The sequence below is a fragment of the Mya arenaria genome, chromosome 14, assembly GCF_026914265.1.
Source record: "Mya arenaria isolate MELC-2E11 chromosome 14, ASM2691426v1".
In the NCBI taxonomy this organism is placed as follows: domain Eukaryota; kingdom Metazoa; phylum Mollusca; class Bivalvia; order Myida; family Myidae; genus Mya; species Mya arenaria.
This window is the reverse complement of record NC_069135.1, coordinates 28998832-29019304: the sequence shown is the minus strand read 5'-3', so window position 1 is coordinate 29019304 and position 20473 is coordinate 28998832. Positions and strand designations below refer to the sequence as shown.

General features: G+C 33.8%; 2 protein-coding genes across 2 annotated transcripts; one reads left to right on the top strand and one right to left on the bottom strand.

The window, feature by feature from the left end:
* Positions 1-1278: 1278 nt before the first annotated feature.
* LOC128218264 (retinol dehydrogenase 7-like) lies at positions 1279-4748 on the bottom strand. Its single transcript, XM_052925879.1, is given in 7 exon segments — positions 1279-1691; positions 2168-2273; positions 2627-2790; positions 3414-3603; positions 3606-3671; positions 3907-4261; positions 4661-4748. Coding segments are annotated over 6 exon segments (963 nt in total). The 5' UTR covers positions 4229-4261; positions 4661-4748; the 3' UTR covers positions 1279-1576.
* A 3379-nt stretch (positions 4749-8127) lies between these two features.
* Positions 8128-19431, top strand: LOC128217304 (uncharacterized). The gene is made up of 6 exons (XM_052924354.1): positions 8128-8220; positions 10224-10294; positions 12685-12947; positions 14761-14899; positions 15588-15836; positions 16620-19431. Exons 2-6 carry the CDS (start codon positions 10231-10233, stop codon positions 17162-17164), a joined length of 1260 nt encoding a protein of 419 aa, XP_052780314.1. The 5' UTR covers positions 8128-8220; positions 10224-10230; the 3' UTR covers positions 17165-19431.
* Positions 19432-20473: the final 1042 nt, after the last annotated feature.

Sequence of the window (20473 nt, the reverse complement as noted above, 5' to 3'; positions counted from 1 at the left end):
TGTGTTTCGGAGGACATAGCATGCTGACATTGGAACAATTTAATATTTTGTAGTCGGTTTGGTGTATGTTGCCGTTGGCTGCGTGACCTAGGGACAACATCGGAAATCGTGCGACTGATAATGGCAACACGACTTTGGTCCAAAGGTAGCCAAATTGTAATGAATTTTGTTTGCGGCAGGCTATAGACAGCGTCCAGGTCTATGTTATCAAAATGTAATGTAACGTGGTTGCATGTATATGTACACTATAAAAAATAATGTACTCGTTTTAAATACCAATAAACACATGATTAAATGCTGATATGTTTTAAGCATAATTATGCTTCACTGTATTCAATAAAAATAACATTGTATGTAAACAGTCGGTACTGACTAGTAGTGCTTAAAGTTTATAATAATAATAATAATAATAATAATAATAATAATAATAATAATAATGTTTATTAAGTTGCAGTGTTTTAACGTGTTATTTGTTATAAAAGTGATAAAGTTCAAAATTATTTCAAGTGAAGTGTATTCTTCCATATAAAATTAATATTTCTTAGTGTAAATAGTTCAAGAAGGATGTACAGTGAATAATCCCTTCAGATTTTAGGGGTTATGGATCTTTTTGTTTCAATAATATTAATGATTGAGTAAATGTTTATCCATGATGTACCCTCATATTAAAATGACTTTTCGTCTGTTTTATATTTCAGGTATAAAACAACCATTACTATTTTTTTAATATTCATCTGTACAATCATTATTGTTATCTTGAAAAGTGATAATGCTTTTGAATTGTGATAATTTTTATTTCTTTTTCGGTTTGTTATATAATCTATATGCGTTCTTTATCAAATGCATCGTATCGAAGTTGAAATAAATAGGACAACTAAATTTTATAATAAACATGAATGGTTACAGTTTTTAAATTTTTATATAATATAAAATCGTACGTCCTTTTATTGTGCAGAAAAATAAGTTGTTTATCTCTATTTAATGATGGCATAACTACTCTAAGTGATACTTATTTATTATAAAATGATACTGTTACGCTTGCAACTGGTCATCATGATTATATATATATCAAATAGTGTATACAATTACATGCACACGTGCATATTGAATACATTGTAAAACAGCACTTGTTACACTAGTTCATCTCGAATCGAAATAAAGAGAATAAATTTCAAAACAATGTATGAATTGTGCGTGTCTATATTGAAAACACATTTAACAGTATTGCTCTCTTATCATAAAAAATCATAGCAATAAATAATGCAACATAAAACGTAGGTCCGTTATCAATTTAATATATATTTACGAGTAGCCATTTGAATAAAACAAATAAATGTGACAAGTATCATGTCAAAACTGTGTTGTAAATGGCTTTACTGACTCTTTTTAAGGATATTTTGCCTTTATAAAACTGTTCTATTTTCGTTTATAATCAGAACATGCAATTTTAAAAAAGAGAGTAAACACGTTAAAACACTGAAGTCGGCAGTGATGTGAACATTGACATCAGTGGTGATGACTAAACGTGTAGAAATATTAAAGTATTTCAAATCAATGGTATCAAGTGTAGATTTTCTCAGAGAGCACCTTGTGGTAACGGCATCGGTCTTGACACAAGATAGTCAGAGAGCCACTCCGGTAAATGCCACAATAACCGGAACAGAATATTGGCGTCTAAACCAACAACATATCTGGAATAAAAGAACTCAAATAGTTAAGGGTTTAAAATTCGCTGAATGTGTGGTAAGGATCATAAAGCTAACTTTACAATCAAACAAAATAATTCAGAAACTTGACGGGCATATTGTCAAGAAAGAATCAAACGGTGAAAAAATTGCAGTTGAAAAGTTTGAATAAGAAAGGATTCATTCAGAAAATCATTGGTCCTACAGCATGTGAACCACACACAATATTCAGCAGTACGAGTCATATCTTTCAATTAAAGTATTTACTCCTACTCAAGAAAGATGAACATTCAGTTATATATACAATAACAAGATGTGTTCTAGTTCTTCTCCCACTAGTGAGCAAATTATCAACCATAGTAATTTATCCTCTATTTCGTTGATGAGCTTGCGACCATGCATTGTCACTGACGCTCATTTTAAGCAAATTCGCTCAATTGGTTTAATCTTGTATACATTAACCTGTTCATTTTCATGCATACCTTGGTTTTGGGAATTTCGCAAGAACCGCATGTTCATATGCATCCACTACTTTGTGAATTTTGGGGGACATAATAAGTCCAAGTAGTTTGGCTGTTGTCTCTTGGACTGAAAGAAACGACGACTTAATTGTAAACTAATGAGCTATCACATCAACATTAATGTTACATGTCACTGTCATTTAGCCATACACAAGATTACGAATGGTTAACGTAACTTATCATTAAAACTGTTTATGGTTTTAATCGCCATGTACTTAATAATTGATGAGTAGAATTCCATTATTAGTCCGTATGGTGAGCCAAAATAACTCGGAGTGTTCCGATAATTAAATTTTTCAGACCTTACAAAAAGAACTAAAAAATCATAACAGAAATGTTGATAAATGCATTTCTAATGTGTGTGCTATCATTAATACTTTCATAAACAAACGATATGGACAAGAAACTCGCTTGACTTACGTCCTTCAAGGTAATCCTTTCCGTAGTATTCTTTCACTTCCGGATCCGCTGTATCATATCGCATTTGAAAGTATTCCCGTAGTCGTTCTTCGTCCACAATTGTCGTACGGAAGTAGCCTGGTTCTATAATGTGTACACTAACACCGGTGCGATATATCTCGCGTCTGCAAACAGGAAATTGTTCAATTCTCAAAACAAAATATTGCATAGAATGTAATACAATTAGGTGTGATGGAACATATGGGGGGATATAAAGTACGTTATAGAAAATATTAAGCATATTACTTACATAGGTGCTGAAACAAAACTCGTTTAAAGAAATATTTAGCATGTTTGAGTTGCAGAACACATGTTTTGACCATTGAAGTCAGTAATAATCAGATAGGTGTAATGATATTATTGAATATAAATAATATCTAAGGGGCTTATCACCAGACTTGTACAATAAACTCAAATCCTTTTTCAAACTATAAAATAATCATGTTTTTTTGTGAAAGTACCTTTCAATTTATAATTGAATACATTTTATTGACTAAAACGTTTGTTTTCATCACGTATACACGCATAGTCTTGCTTTGTCATAAAATAATGTTTTACGATGAAATATGTAGTTTTATCAGTGAAATAACAACTTGATATTTTCAGTACAAACAAAAACATGAATATATCAACTTAAAGAACTATTTTTAAAATCATGGGTAGTTACTGATTTTAAAGTTATCCGTCATTCGTGAAATAAAAACGGTTTAACCCTGTAATCAACAAATATTCTCAATATATATCTTGCCTAAGTTGATCAGAGAATCCCTCTACAGCGTACTTCGATGCCGCGTAAGGGCCGGACGACATTGAGAACCGCCCCATGATGCTTGCCATGTTCACTATGCGCCCTCGTTCCCTTCGCACAAGGGGCAAAAAGGCCTTCGCAACGAATATGACGCCGAACATATTGATTTCCAGCACAGACCGGAAATCGTTTGTTTAAGCCATTCGATTGGTGCTACTACTCCGGACACTCCTGCGTTGTTTACAACTGCCCAAAGACCTGGAAACAAACACACACAAAATCAACTTTCCATATAAAGATAATAAATTATATGCTTTATATATTTTCAATAAAGTTTTACAAGCGCAAACGTTTACTAATAGGTATCAACGTAGATATATATGCCATCATAATAATTTGATGATAGCAAACTAATCGATGATATTCTGTCTAAATACGACGTCGTGTATGTGTTTTTTTTCGAAATGCATGCACACAATATATAACTGTATACCTTTTCCTTTGGGCAACCGTTTTTCCACGAAGAGTTTAGCTTTTGCGATACTCTCTTCATTTGTCACGTCTAAATTCAATGTATTCAGCCTTTTTGAACATGTCTCGCGCAATGCGTGTGCGCCATCTGACGTCAAGCAACCTGCAAAAACGTTGATGCCAAATCGATCAAGCCGTTTTGCAAGCAGATTCCCAAACCCTGTGTCACATCCGGTTATGAAAACGTATTTATCGGCATAGTTTCTGACACGAAATCGTCTTAATATCCATCTTATAAGGAGAAACAGGCCAAGGGCTGCTGCTAGCATGAGATTGGTTGACATCTTCTAAACTAGCAGTTGATGGGTCTCAAGTACCTACAAAACAAGGCCGAATAAAAGTTACAAAGATTAACCTATTAAAAATAATTTAAAAAGTACCATAAGCTTTATCACGTCAAAACAGTTTAAACTGTCAGGAACAATTTAAAGTATTTATATTAAGTTATCGTAATGCTATTTAACAAAACTAGGTAATAGATTTACGCCTTTTGAAAGCAATCGGAAACATCTGATAGTGTATAAGTTCATGAAATGTAACGACATTTAAATACCCACGGCTTCAATTCACTGAACTGAACTGTAAGAGCAAAGAGTATTATGTTTATATGCTTGAAGAGTTTTGTCATGGGTACCTTTAAAGCATGTTTTAAAACATTTCACATTTATCACAATATTCAATCAAACTTAATTTAAATAAACAAAAAATGTACTTACTGGCTCTGTGTAGCCCATGTAAACTTTAAACGAATGTTATCAAGGTGACTAGGCTTACGCTCATGTATAATCGTACCACATATTATTGTAAACATATTCATTCAGGTACAGGCGAGTTAAAAGCTTGATTTCGGATTGCGCATATTAAATGCCCTAGATCTATTGATATGGCAACAGCCATTTTATGCGCTAAGGAGCGAGTTGAATTTGACGCTCGCGTTGCGTAAAATCGTACGTCAAACTTTTACAATCATGAATTATGCATATGGATTGCTCAAGACAAGATGGCCGTAGCTCTGGAAAAATACCGACCCTCCTCGATATGTACGACCCCACCCCTTCAGTATATCAACCTACACACACAGCAAATAATTCTGCCACATGTCCCGTGTCGATAGATAGAAAATGTGACTAAAACATTATAATGATACTTACCATATTGCCTTTTTCTTCAAATTACTACATAAAGCATGTATGAACCAGTTAATAATCATTTCGAATATCTTCAATGCAATGAATAACCTGAATACCGTGGGTGCCAATAAATATGCACAAGCTAAAATTTATAATCATTTAAAGATGCACTCTTACTCCCAAATAAGATTTTCCACGATTAATAATATTGTTTAATATTCCAAAAAGGATGAATAAATGTCAAAAACAATGGTTCTTATGAAGGATATCGCGTTTGATTTGAAAGAAACTAGTATAAGACACAATATTTTTACCGCATGAGACTATAGTAGATTACAGTTATTTTTTTAGCATTCGCCAATCATTTAATATGTTTGCGCTTTCCGTCATTAAATTCACGGTTACAATCTTGTTATCAGAAATCGATATTTTCCATATGTCAGTTATGTCATAGGACCAGATCTCGGATTAATAGACACAAACATACTCGGTCTGAGTCTATACTAAGGAGTCATTTGATCATTGTATCAGATTGATCAGATCTTTTCGAAATTTTAATTAAAGCAAAGTACGACATTGTGTTAAAACACGATTTTAATTGCAATACATTGTGACACATATTTATTCTATAAAGAAGCTTAATTATAGAAGTATCTTATTATGGTCATTCAATCAAGAGTTTCCAAATAGAAGTGTATTGACAGTGTTTTATTCAGTTGTTTGGAAACTGACTAAGGGAGCTACGTATACAGTGTATTCCTAAAAAACCCACTCATCCAATGTCTGATACGAGGGTAGAGGATGCAAACATTACACCAAAAAGGCTTAATTACAAAACTTAATTTGGTTGAGTTTTGCCCAACCCAAATGAGGTAATCTCGTTTTCGAGAAAAACGGTTGCAAATATGACGTCATTAAATCATAAAATATATATCCAGTTATAAGTAAAGTAATGATGAATTCTTAAATCTGCAAATTAAATGATATTGCGTTTTTCATTTCAGGCAAATACTGATGTGTGAACTGTGGTTTTATTGAATTATTTTAATATTTCAGTTTTTTTTTGTTATTCACTAACGATAGGCAAACAGTTTCATGGATACATCTTATGATAACATCGTACGAGTTTTACGCAGTAGGTGGAGGCCAAGGTGATGTCGCACGATTCTTTAAAAGGATGGAAGATCACGTGAAACGGTTTTCGGGACAGATTTTGCAGGTTTTTACCATGCGAAAGATATAAATCGGATGGTGAACGGGAGATACGGGACGAATTTTGCTTAAAACGGCTGAATCGGAAAAATTTTTACCATGAGAAAGATACAAATCGGATTGAGAACCGAAAATTCGGGACGATTTTGGCTAAAAACGGATGCATCGGGTCTCTTCCTGAAAAATATCTGATTGTTGTCGTGATTTAATCAATGTTTTAATAAATTTAAATAAAAAAAGCATCGAATCACATTATCATGATCAGGCTTTTGGCAAATTTTAATCGGGAATCTTGAGTATGTGACTGAGACTTTTGAATGTTATTTTTTTATTTATATAATATGTTTTGTTTGAACGCTTCGAAACATGACGACTCGGTTTATGTTATGGTGATTAGTGTAGTAGTTTTGTTTTTGTATCCCATCTATTTGACGATTTAAAAGTACAGTGTATGAATTACCTAATTACTTTCGAATTATGTTAATTGTATTCATTTCTTAAACGTCAGAGGATGTTCTTATTACAATTTACTGTTCCTCCTGGTGCAACCCGTTCACGGAAAGTGACGATGTCAAATCATCGCATATTTTCGAACGGATTTTATAGAATCTTGAAAATGGTCATGTTTTTTTCTTACGACTTGAACGCGCTTTAGATAAGCAACGTGGGTTCCAACTCACTGAATCAAAACAATTGAATTTCATTATACTAGCTTTGAAAAAAATATCTGACAGTAATGCTGATAATTTTTACCGTTCTGATATAAAAAAAACTAACGCATAATCAGAAAATAAAACCACTCAGTAATATGGTTTCATATTATTGCATTTTTAATGTAGTTAGCAGTCCATCACATTTATGCTGCTATCAAAGCCGTCAGGAAGAAGGGTTCACTGCAAAAAACATGATGACCCCCCCCCCCCCCTCCTAATGGCAGATGGCAGCCAGTCAGAAATTTCGCATGAAATGTCTGAGGGGTAGTTTACGGTAATGGCCAACATCCGTTCCAAGTTTTTTAAAAAAACAACAATAAAACATGAATGTGTCGGCCTCCTGACAGCAGTGAATTAGATAAAAAACTAACTAATTTAAAGTTAAGGATAAGTGCAATGCAAGGTACACATTTAGATGATTAAATGTAAATAGAAGTGGTAACAAATATGTTTAAGGTAATAAGACAATGGTCAATGAAAAAAACATAATTAAATTAATGATTAATCATTGTATATTTTTAAATACCTGTTTTGAAATATGAACTTGACTGTGGTCAATCTGGTGACATTGACCTGTCAAAATACCAAATTTGTTAAGCAAAATTCTGACTGATGATTGATGTAGTGAACGTGTATATTATATCAATACAGTTCTAATTTAAGAGAGGCACGACCAATATATACTACATTTGATTAAAAAACGAAGTGCATTTAAAAAATAAACACATTAAATTTACAATGTTTATTTTTGGAATAAAATAAATGATACATGAACTTTAATTGTAAAGTATTCTCATAAAAAAGCAAAGCGTTTTATATAGTTTATGTGATCCAAACTTTAAAAGTAATAGTGAGTTGTTTTTTTTCATCAAGCATTACTTTACATTTGAAAACATAGAACTTCCGACCCACCTGAAAATGTTGCCTATACCAGTATCTGAATATATAAACAATAAAAGAGGTAAAAGCATCATGTGATTATGAAACTATAGGAATGTGTGCGTGTGAGTTGGGAGTAAGATTGTTTTTGATCCCAGGTGCATGTCACGATACGCTTTTTCCGTTCCGTAGTTTGGTAATACTTTATATGCGCTCATGCAACTGGTACGGATCTGTACGGACAATACCGCCGATTTCACATTCGGACTGTTTCGATTATCACCATATTCTGGATATTTTGTTTTGAAAAACATTGAAACAATCCACAAATAAAATGATATGGTAATAAAACAGTTGGTTTATACATCACTTTGTTAACAGTTGATTTCTATAATTTACATTGTAAATTTATGAGCGTGAAATAAAAACTAGTTTCTAAATCTTGACCAAGGTACTAGATCAGTACAGTATTTGTTAATTTGTTGACAATTTGTAAACAATATGTCAGGGAATGGGAGCAGGTATCCTGGACGGACGATCGTGGACTAGCCAGTATTGACTTCCAAACAATCATCAACTTTTCATTTATTTATTCACCCTACATCAATGGATTTAAGCCAGTACACAATGCAAAAGAAAACAACATGACACTTGTCTAAAATATTAGACGTTCAAAATGGATTCTTCTCATCTCTAAACAGTAACACTGCCAGTATCCCTTGTTTACACATGTAAACAGCATCATCTTGTTATTGGCCGTAAACGTTTACCAATTCTCAGACTATTTTATCTGTGTCATGTGTATTATGTAGTCTAAAATAGTAGACATTTTAAACTGGATTCTTTTAATCCCTAACGTCTAAACGGGTTGGTGCAAAAACAAAAACCTGGGGTGTTTTAAAAATATTGAAATTCTATTAGGTGAAGTTTCCAATAAAACGAAAGTTGACTGACACAGACAACAATTAATGCCAAGGGGATCAACTCGATCCAACCTTAATAACTCGGTCACCTCCAACAAGCTTCGAGATAGACCTCGTTAATACAATCGTAACAACTCGGCCATGGCAGAAATATTCCGATTGTTTTAAAATTGTGCCCGGAAGCCTTGCAGGTGCTCTTCATATATATATATATATTTATATATTGTTAAGTTTTGAAAGAATGAAATGAAGAAAACCTGTCAAACTCATAATTAGAAGTTGGATATTTATTTTTTGTCTACGGACTAATATAAAATAACATTATCTGGTAATATTTCTTGTTTTTATGATATTTTATAGATGCAATATGCTTTAACCCGGAATCCCGATCAGAATAGCTACTCACTTTTGATACTAAACAATTTGTACGTGAAGGATTTGCCATATCAAAATTTTTAAAAAAATCCATCAACATACAATTATTTGGACTAGTGTAGTATGTATGGAAAATATTAATTACTGATAACAAGGTTTTAACTGCGTTTTTATGTACTTAATTGCTGAAAAACAAATATCAAATGACTGGTGAGTGCTAAAAGATTTACAGTGATTAAATAGCATTCCATACGGTAGAATTACTGTGTTTGATGCACCTTCCCTTCAATTTAAACTTCATATTAGGGACCATTGTTTTCGATAATTACTCATCCTTTTCGGAAAAGTAAATAAATTGATAAAATTGTGGTAACGTACCGCTAATTTGGGAGTCAGAGTGCCTCTTTAAAACCCATTGCAACACAGTCCATATCCAAATGAAGTGACTTGATGGTTGGAATTAGCCAGCTACTTCATGTATTAAATTATCTTAAAGGTAGCTAAACATTACAATTTTGATAGAGTTTAAACAAAGAATAACACATTTTACAATTTTGTTAAACCAGTGTGATAAGACTGAAATGAACATTGTTAAAAAAAAAAAAAAATCCTGGTGCTCTTTTTACAAAGTCCTACTATCAGATTAAGCATTTCAGATATATATATATATACATGTAAATTACTTGTAAACAGCTTTTTCAATTGAAATTTTCATTGAATTAATCACTAATAGAGGATGTACATTATCCTAATTGCATAACTATTCTTATATTATTAAAAAAGGGATAATGCCTTCCACGACTTCATTAGGATGATCACATCATGTGACATTATAAAACGTTGTTAATGTTGTATATAAATAATATATTTATTGAAGGAAATGCTTTGTTGTGTAAGCCAAAATAAACTTCTCTTCTGTTTTAAGATGCTCCTCAGCACGGAAAATTACAATCTTGGAATGACCACGTGATACCTCTCTTTTTACTTTTGTGCTGAACTTTAAAAAAATAACTTGAATGAATAAGAAATAAAAACATTCTTTTGCAGAGTGACGATGATGCATGTTCCAGTGTTGGTGCTTTTTCTGGTGTCAGGTGTTTTCTGTGAAACTTTACATTGTAAGTACCGGTAGGCAGGTTTAATCAGTCATGTATTGTCAGATCATTTAGTTTAAACATACTAATTTTAAACGATTGTGAAACAAGTTATTACAACATTATATAAATCACTCTCGGTGGCACGATTTTACGCGGTAGTGTGATCTTGTGTTGTGGGGGAAAGCAGAGAACCCGGAGAAAACCCACTTGTACAGCTTGGTGACCACAAACCAGGTGCATGCGCACAAACTGGGAATAGAACCCGGGTTGCCTAGGTGAGAAGAGAGTGCACTAACCACTGCGTATTATCTGAACTGTATAGTTTTCTAAGCAACTGTTGTATACTTTGAACCTTATTCTAGTTATACATGTAGTAATGTACAGGATATAACAAGAGTGGTCATTCAAGAAGGAAAATATTAAACAAGTTTTTTAAAACTGATAAAAACAAGCCTAAGGAAGTTTATAGAAATTTAATAATAAATAAGAAATATCAACTGTATATAGGATAACCATTCATGTGAAATTCTACTTATATGATATACTAATCTCAAGATTTACAGCAATAAATATGTAAAACATCGCAATATACATGTAGCACGCACATGGTTAACACTATCCAGATACATAAATGGTGTCACGTAAGTTATTACACTAAGTATAAACATGTATCAAAAATGTATACAGGGATGGTAAAAATAAGGATTTATCCTGATTAACAGCCTTCAATTTTAGACTATCAAACAGTTGTATAGTTTATTTTTGCTAGATATTTCAGCTAGGATTTGAAAAGGAGTGGGTGCTAGGCCAGAAAGTGCACTTTTGATGATAGAATAACATTAATTGGGCACATTTAAGGGTTAATGTTCAATTTTGTCTATGTGTAGTAACTACTTTCAATACTAAAACTTTATGAAAACCTTAGCTGTTACATGTATCTTCACTGAAGTGTCAAAATTAAGTATTTCTATGCCCCTGAAGGTGGGGCTTAAAAAAAAACAACATTTGGTTCGGCTTACCCGACCCTACCTACGGAATAGGCGCAGACCCTACCATTTTTATAGTCAGTTTGAAAAAAAAAATGAAAAACAAAAAAAACAGTTTTTTTTTTTTTTAAATTGCTTTTCACTTTGTAGAACAGAAGATAACTTTAACACCATTATCCAATGATGAAAATGACATTCTTATATAAAGCCTAATAAAAAAATAAATTAAAAAAAGCCTACCTACCCTACCTATTTTTTAAAAGGATGTAACCCTAACCAAACAATTTTCTTTTTAGGCCCGGGCATATTAAAATTGCGCTGTCTGTCCGTGCTTCCAGCTCAACTTATCGTGTCCGGGCTTTAACTTTCTCTTGTATGGACAGATTTTAAAATAACTTGCCACATGTGTTCAGCATAATATAAAGACAATGTGTCCCGTACAAGACCTGTGTTCTTAACTTTAAGGTCAAGGTCATGCTTAGTGTTTGAATACTATGGAATGCTGCATATAAGGACATAGAGTATGGGTGGTCATGTCCGGGCTGCTACTTTCTCATGTATGGGGAAATTTAAAACAATTTGTCACATGTGTTTGGCATACAGAGACAATGTGTCGCATGCAAGACCTGTGTCCCTACCTCACAGGGCAAGGTCACACTTATTGTTTTAATACTATGGAATGCTGCATATAAGGACATAGAGTAAAGGTGGTCAAGTCCGCCCTGTAACTTTCACTTAAAAGTATGGACAGATTTTATAATAACTTGCCACATGTGTTTGGCATATTAAGATGATGTGCCGCGTACAAGACCTGTGTTCCAACCTCTAAGGGTAAGGCAGATTTAGTGTTTGAATACTATGGTGAGCTGCATATGAGACATAGAGTATATGTGGTAGTGTCCGGGATGTAACTTACTTATGTATGGACAGATTTTAAAATAACTTGTAACATGCATTTGTCACGTATTGTTATTTTTCAAGATAGTTTATGAAAATTGACTCAACAATATGTCCAATAAATATCAAATAAAGCTCATTATCATCAAAGGCTACTATGTCAAACAAATGTGCCCAGTGGGGCATAGTAAAAAGCAAGCAGGGTGATTGTAAAGGACAACAGGGAACTCTCCCCTACTATTCAAGCCTAGCTTGAGCATTGATATTTGCATTAAAAAGTACATTGAAATGGATATGAATGGCTTGTAATGACAAGTTCAACATGGGTTTAAGCCTTTAAACCCTTCTTTCCCTCATACTCAAACTAACTTTTCAAGATTGTGGATTTTGGTCTCTTAGTATTATCAGTCCAAATTATAATAATTTTGTGTAGATACTTCTTACAATGTACATTTCTGGTTTTGAAGAGATGTGTAAATAATGAACTTGGTGTAAAACACGCTGTATATATACATGTATGTATTTCAGACATTCTGGCCAATGACAGGACATGCAATTCGAATAACATAGTCACATACTGGATGGACGATGATGATATCGTCGTCGTTAGTGGAAAAACCAGTGATGAGCAATCTTACAAAGAATGCAACATCAAGCTGGGCCCGGCTACAAACTCGCAAAAAAAAATGGTACGAATGAAGATTCAAACCTACTACAACCAGGACTGTGGAGTGTTCCTTTCAGCTCAGCAGTCCCCCGCTGCATTTTTTGATCATGAAGTCAAATTAATGGTAAGCCTGTCAGCAGAGATGAGTTTAAACTTTATTTTGTAACTAAGATACCTTGGTCACAATAAAGGTTTTAAAACCCAAGCAAAAACACTGAGCACAGTTTTTAGCTCTACTGGCCAAAGGCCAGAAGAGCTTATGCGATGGTAATGTGTACGTAGTATGTGCATCCGTGCGGTCGTGCGTTCGTGCTTCTGTAAACAATTGCTTGTGAACACGATACAGTCTTCAGTTTTGATTGTATCTCGATGAAACTTGTACAGTATCTAGATATCCATTAGAGCTGGGTTCCTTTCGAAAACCAGCCAGATTCGCCCATGCATGCCTAGATTTTGGCCCTTGATAGTATAAAAAAAAATGCTATTGTGTAAACAATTGGTTGTGAACACGATACAGTCTTCAGTTTTTATTGTATCTCAATGAAACTTGTACAGTATCTAGATATCCATTACAGCTCGGTTCCTTTCGAAAACCAGCCAGATCCGCCCATGAATGCCTAGATTATGGGCCATGAAAGTTTTAAAGGAATGCTCTCTATTTTTAGCCAGGTCTGCATGAGCGAATTCTATTTTTAGCCAAGTTTACATGTACATGTAAATTCAAGTCTAGAGTTAAGGGAGACAATTTGCAAGTCTAGGATTTGAGAGACAATTTGCTTTTTGCTTCTGCAGCTGATTTTGTGATTTTCTCTGCCTTGTTCTTGTTGAAAGCCCAAAGGCCATTTTTTAGCTTTAAGTTCCGTAGTTTGCGCATTCATCTTAACAAAATTGGTTGTGAATGTTTAAGTTATGCACCTGGTGTCATTACTGGCCACACCCAGGGTTCACAGGTTTGGTAAACATAAATCTGGAAAGGCTTGAAAATCTTTTTGTGTGTTCGTGCATCCATCTCAGCACAATCGATTGTGAATGTTTGTTCAAATTGATCAATGTTGTCCTAGGATGCCCTTGACTTTGACCGTTTGACCAACTTTTTTTAACTTTTAAAACTACAGAAATTTTTACTATGAGTACAGTTTTGAAAGCATTTTTTTTTGTCAGATGACTTTTACTTGGCACATATTAAAATAGTTCATGGAACTAATCTGCTTACAATACTTTCTGGGCTCAGATGTTAAACGTGCTACGTTTTCAGGTAAGCCAAACACAAAACATAAACCATATGTCTGTTGCCTTTTACCCATACATACATGCTCTGGATTGATATGACCACAAAAGCCATGCCAGTAACGCATAGGCCCTTTTGGGCCTCTTGTTGGTGAAAGTCAACACATAATGTACATGTCCAGTATACCTCATCGTAACCATGGTCTACTGCCTTTTTCTGCTGCCTTGACAAATGTCCTCATGCTAAAGCATTTAGCCATATCGCTCTTTTAAGCGATTATATTTTACATACAAATGTACTCCCAGTTCAGTCGATACCAACCATCAATCGGTGTGAGTAGCGTCCCTTTGAAAAGAAATATTAACAAATATATTTCGGCTTGAAATGGACTCCGGAAAAGTGTCGAAAGGCCTATTACTGTATTTAAGACCCAATCAATTTATTTATAAGAATTCTTTGGGAAAAAAGTGTGTCCTATAATCAGTGATTTACGGTAATTGATGTATTTAATTTAATACTTTATTTGTTGTCTTGTCCATAATCTGCTAATAAACATTTCCAAAAGCATACATAATATTATAAATACAACCAGGGCCTGAGTCTGAAACTCAAGACATTAGTGAATCCAGACCCAGTTTCCTTCAGCATATCGTTCATGCATATTCTTATAAGCCCACATTTATTGATCATTTTTATTTGGTATTTTCAGTTCAATTATTCCTGCAGCTTGAGACCTGGAAATGACCTTACATTCTACTCTGATGCAGGAAATAATATTAAGATAAAGCTACAGAAGACGGACAACAGTGTCCTGAACTTCAACTTCAGGCTCAATATCTCCCTATCAGGTAAGATCTCTTGCTCCACAGAGAAATGAAAGACCTTTAACCTTGTCAATAGCTCAAAAAAACATTCACGACATTTCATTGAAACTTGGCACACGTTTGTTTTTTTATCTCAGTTTTAATCATTGTTGAGTTATACCCTATGTTCTATTTACAAAAACACAAAGTTCGCAACATTAACATCAAAGTTATGTGATATTTCATAGAAGTTGTTCGCAACATTAACATCAAAGTTATGTGATATTTCATAGAAGTTGTTCGCAACATTAACATCAAAGTTATGTGATATTTCATAGAAGTTGTTCGCAACATTAACATCAAAGTTATGTGATATTTCATAGAAGTTGTTCGCAACATTAACATCAAAGTTATAAATGTGATATTTCATAGAAGTTGTTTGCAACATTAACATCAAAGTTATGTGATATTTCATAGAAGTTTTTCGCAACATTAACATCAAAGTTATGTGATATTTCATAGAAGTTGTTGGCAACATTATGATTTTTTTTTCATTTCACAAAAGTTATTGAAAGAAACAAACATTTAAGTGTTGTTATCTTTCATAGAAGTTGTTACAACATAAACATCATATTTTTTTATCTTTCACAAAAGTTGTTCACAACGTAAACATATGATGTTCTTATTTTTCACAGAAGTTGTTCACAACACATGCATTCTTATATTTTCACAGAGCACCAAGTAGTTCAAGTCACAAATATCAAGGTGATTATCGGGGTCGCAGTCGCTTTATTCGTCGTCTCTTTGCTTGCCGGTGGGATGATATGGTACCTGTGTCATAGGAACAGAAGATGGTCACGAATATTGAAGCAGTCGGTGCCAAGTTCGGGAAGAGAGTCTCCGATTTCGGCGCGATATTCCGACTTCCCGCTACATGAAGTGCACCCATCTAGCTCTTTGCACAGTCAGACTTGTATTGTTGGTATGTATACAGTAGCCAAATATAAGTGTGCTACATTTGCATAAAGTTCACCCCATTTGTCATGTACCTTCACTTAAGTTCAACTTTCTAGTACCATTCATGTACACAGTCTAATGTGTATTGTTGCACTCAAATATCATAAGTCAAATGTGTATTGTTGGTAGCGTAAGTCAAATGTGTATTGTTGGTAACATTAATTGAAAGTGATTGACCGTGTGATTGACCATTGACCATAAGTCAAATGTGTATTGTTGGTAGCGTAAGTCAAATGTGTATTGTTGGTAGCGTAAGTCAAATGTGTATTGTTGGTAGCGTAAGTCAAATGTGTATTGTTGGTAGCGTAAGTCAAATGTGTATTGTTGGTAGCGTAAGTCAAATGTGTATTGTTGGTAGCGTAAGTCAAATGTGTATTGTTGGTAGCGTAAGTCAAATGTGTATTGTTGGTACCGTAAGTCAAATGTGTATTGTTGGTACCGTAAGTCAAATGTGTATTGTTAGTATCATTAGTCAAATGGTTTATTGGTAAATATACTGCAACCAAAATTAAAATAGTAAGTGTAGAATGGTATGTCTTTGGTGCACTGTTTGGAATTTTTGCTAGATGTACTGCTTGGAACTTTGTCGGTTTAATTGATTTTCTTAACGATATATGTATTGGATAATTTGGCATATTGATAAAATGTATATACATGTAGCTTGGTTTACATCTTGGTGCAAAACATAGAATTATGAAAGAACTGTAATAACAGTCCAAATTTGTATGATATGTGTTCTATCTTTCAGGGAGTGTCACAGCTGATGGCACATGCACTGTTTGTAATCGACAACATGACGATTTTGCTCATGTGATTGATATTGGACCAGACGGTCATGTGCGCGGAACCCATAGTCGGGCCAGCAATAGACAGGCTGATACGGACACCTTAGCAGATAATCAAACATCAACACCAAACTTACAAGGGTCCAGGGGGCAACACTTCACCCATGGATCTCACCCCTCGAATAACCATCGACGTGAAGCGAGACTTGTCCGACATCCTGGTGACGAGTATAGTGACACTCATGTTGCCATAGCAACAACAAACGGTTCTAGAGGTAGTGGAGATATCCATGATGTTGGTGTAGATGATGATGAGATGGATATCAGTGGCAATGACTTAATCCCACCTTCATACGACTTGTCTCCTCCGTCGTATGACGAGGCTGTGAACATGCCAATGCCAGATCATGATTGCTCACAAGGTGCTGGTCAGGCTCATGGGGATACAGAGATAGACCCCCTGTACCAAAACATTGATCATTCACCCAGAGATTCAAGTAACAGATAAAGTGGTTGATTGTGAAATTTATTGAATTCCATTCTTAAACCTTGTCTTTTCCATGATTTTTTTTTGTCAAAGTATTGTCATATCTTTGATGTTGTTGTTGGTGCCATAGTCATCCACATCATAACATTTAACATAGTTCATAATTCTTTTGTTACCCATGACTATATGCAGACGTGTTGCAAGGCCCATAACTTGCTTTTGTCATTTTTGAATTGTGTCCCTTTATTGACTGAGGAAAAACAACAGCGTTGGCATCCTTGTGGTGCTCTTGTTAAAAAAGTGTTCTAAGTCATGTAGTTTAGAGGTTTTTGTCTATCTGCAAAGTGCATTTTGTTACATAATTAATTGTAGTATTTCAGAATTTGTGGGGAAAAAAATCATAACATGAAGAACATACCGAGGGCTTGGCGCAGGACTGTTGTAAGGTCTTCTCATTTTATATTGAGTTACAACAGTTTCACACTAAGCCTGCGCTTTGTTATTAGTCTCGTTGCCATAAAGATTGAAACCAGTATAAGTAAGGTCAGTCATTGTTTGAATTATACGCAAGGTTTTAAAGCTCAGGATTATTCCTCAAACAAGGATTGAAAGATTTTAATGTCAGACTATTGAACAGTTGTAAAGATTGATTTTTGCTTGAATATTTGCTTCAAAAACAGAAAGAAGTACCGTGAAATGAATATAAAAGACTTTGGAAATAATTTTAAAAGTGGTCAATGCCTGTTTGCACTGCTTTGGAGTGATTCCCTGATATTCAAACAGACTCTAGCAGATTGACAATTATTAGCTGTTAGAGCCCCTGTTATGTACATGTCTGGCCCAGGTTGATTGAGGTTTCCAACTTTGAGAAGCCCTGTATGTACCTGTACATAAATGCTGTCATGCATATTCCAAAGTATGTTTAATAATCTCGGACTATATTTTGTATACTAGTTTTAATTAAGTTAGCTTTATGAGTTTAAATGTTCCAGTTAGTATTTATGTACGGTGTGTATATTAAGTATTCAACTTTTGCCAGTTTTTTGTTTTAATTTAAAAACGTGTGTTTTTTATTTATTTGATTTAGTTAGGTCGATAAAATGTTATTTTGATAGTTAGTTACATGTAGTCAGTCTGTTGGATTTTTTGGGACATTTTTGTTATACGATTGGATGAAATGTTTTATATGGATTATTTATGCAGAAAGGTTTACTAACTTAAATTGTTCCTATTCATGTCACAGGTGTCAAAAATGTAACTTTTTTTTCTTATTTGAGTTAAAATCGAGGATATAACAAGAGATTCAATACAAAGTTTTCTAAGATCGATTAAAACAAGGTTTTACAGGTTGTTATCAGTTTAAGAAATAAAGCAAGGTTAATAAGTGCAAATGTGATATATTAATTAAATGTATATGTATTATAAATATTGTAAATATTGATTTGATGATTTACAGCACTAAACATGGAAAACATGGCTAAAGAAAGCATTATTTTGAAATGCTATTCATTTATGGCATTACATCAAGGTCATTACACCAGTTAACATTAATTTATGATAATGATAGTGCTTGAGACATCATAAATGATATACATTTGTTAATGCTTTTTGCAACTATATTTTGTTACGGTAAGATTAGAGTATCTTGTTTTTGGTACATACTGCATATTGTAGCTGTCAAATTAAAATCCAAACTCAAAATTTTTCGAGTTCCCCAGTACAGTTATTTAAAATTGATATGCAGTAAGAAATGTTTATATAAATCATTCGCAGATCCATTTTGAAAAGATCTGCTTTGAATATGGCTGTTTTAGTTCAGATTGATATTTTTTAAAGGTTTTTAAAGCAAACAAAATAATTATGCCAAAATCTAAAAATAATTATGCCAAAATTTAATACTTTCTATTTTCTTTGATTCTTAAATATACATGTACATCTCTCCCATTTTCAAAACCTCATTAGCACTGGATGGTATTTGTTTTCAATGTAATTAACTTTTAGTTTAGTTTTCTTTTTCATTTAAATTAAGTATTTAAATACCCCGTATTAACCACTAAAACCTTGTTTTTACAGAATGCAGTGATATATGTCTACATTATTATATATCAAGAATCATAACAGAAGTCTAACTTCAAAATTAAAACATTTATTCTAACATCATTCTTGGCCATTTTGGCCTTCATTCTTGGCCATTTTGGTCTTCATTCTCGGCCATCATGTCCTTCATCAGGTTGTATGCAATGCAGGATATGGAATGAAATAAGTGAAATAAACAAAACATCACATTCCTAACGCTTTCCAATAATGTACTTAAATTTTACTTACCTAAATATTCAGTCTGTGAAATAATCAATTGTCCTGGGACCTGTCTCAATAAAGATTGTAAGGCTCAAGGTTGTAAATGTCAAGGTGTAACACCGTTTTTGTTGCGTAATCTGCATTTCAATTCAAAGTTTGTAAGAATATTCATCCCATAGTTTTCTGTATGGATGTCACCGGGCATTCTTAAGCAGCATTAGGTTTACAACTCAGATATTTTATTGAAACAGAGCCCAGAAGTTTAGACGCCTGGACTTATACCAGGACTCTTGAGCCTGGGGTGTTCTCTCAGGCTCAAAAACAAAACAACCATTAAACAAATTGTCAACAATACTTCTATTTCTGATGAATAACATTAATTTTCCATCCACCATCTTGGAACTTATTCACTCTACTACAATTACAAGAATGGGAGTCTGAATGACCCCTTAAGTGATAGAAATGTTTCACAGATTGCAATTTTGTGAATGTGTAGGTACTTTTGATTTCTTTGAACTAATCAGAAGTATAAGATGATGGCTAATATAATTTGCATATTCAGATATATAGCCCGACATGCCAGTTTTATGTATCCAATAATAGACAGGTTATATGGTTGAGGTTTGATATATTGACAACCCATTCCAATCACTTGACAAATTTTAGATACATCTACATGTACCTTATAAATTCTATGGCTACGGAATTTTGTGCGTATTGTTAATTATTTTCGTGAATGGTAGCCAGTGTATCTGGTGGATACTTGTGATGAACAGCCGGCATGAGCAATTACCAGTGGATCGGAACATGTTGACATCACTTAAGATTTCTTGGACAACTGTTAAAGGCCTAGTTTAATCCATCTATAAGTGACCCCCTACTGTAGGAGCCAATTTCCTGTTTATTTGTTTATTGGCCCAGGGCCATTTAGGGTCCATCTATATAATAAAACCTCCAAAACTTCAAGGCAGGATATTCAGATCAGAGATCTGATAAGACAATTAGGCATTGAGATTAAGATCAATACACAGA

What these genes read in the sequence shown, in the direction of transcription:
- LOC128217304 (XM_052924354.1), top strand. Translation starts at nt 10,231, where the DNA reads ATGATGCATGTTCCAGTGTTGGTGCTTTTTCTGGTGTCAGGTGTTTTC. An exon ending in TTTCTGTGAAACTTTACATT is followed by an intron (nt 10,295 to 12,684) that starts GTAAGTACCGGT and finishes TATGTATTTCAG; the next exon opens with ACATTCTGGCCAATGACAGG. An exon ending in ATCATGAAGTCAAATTAATG is followed by an intron (nt 12,948 to 14,760) that starts GTAAGCCTGTCA and finishes TGGTATTTTCAG; the next exon opens with TTCAATTATTCCTGCAGCTT.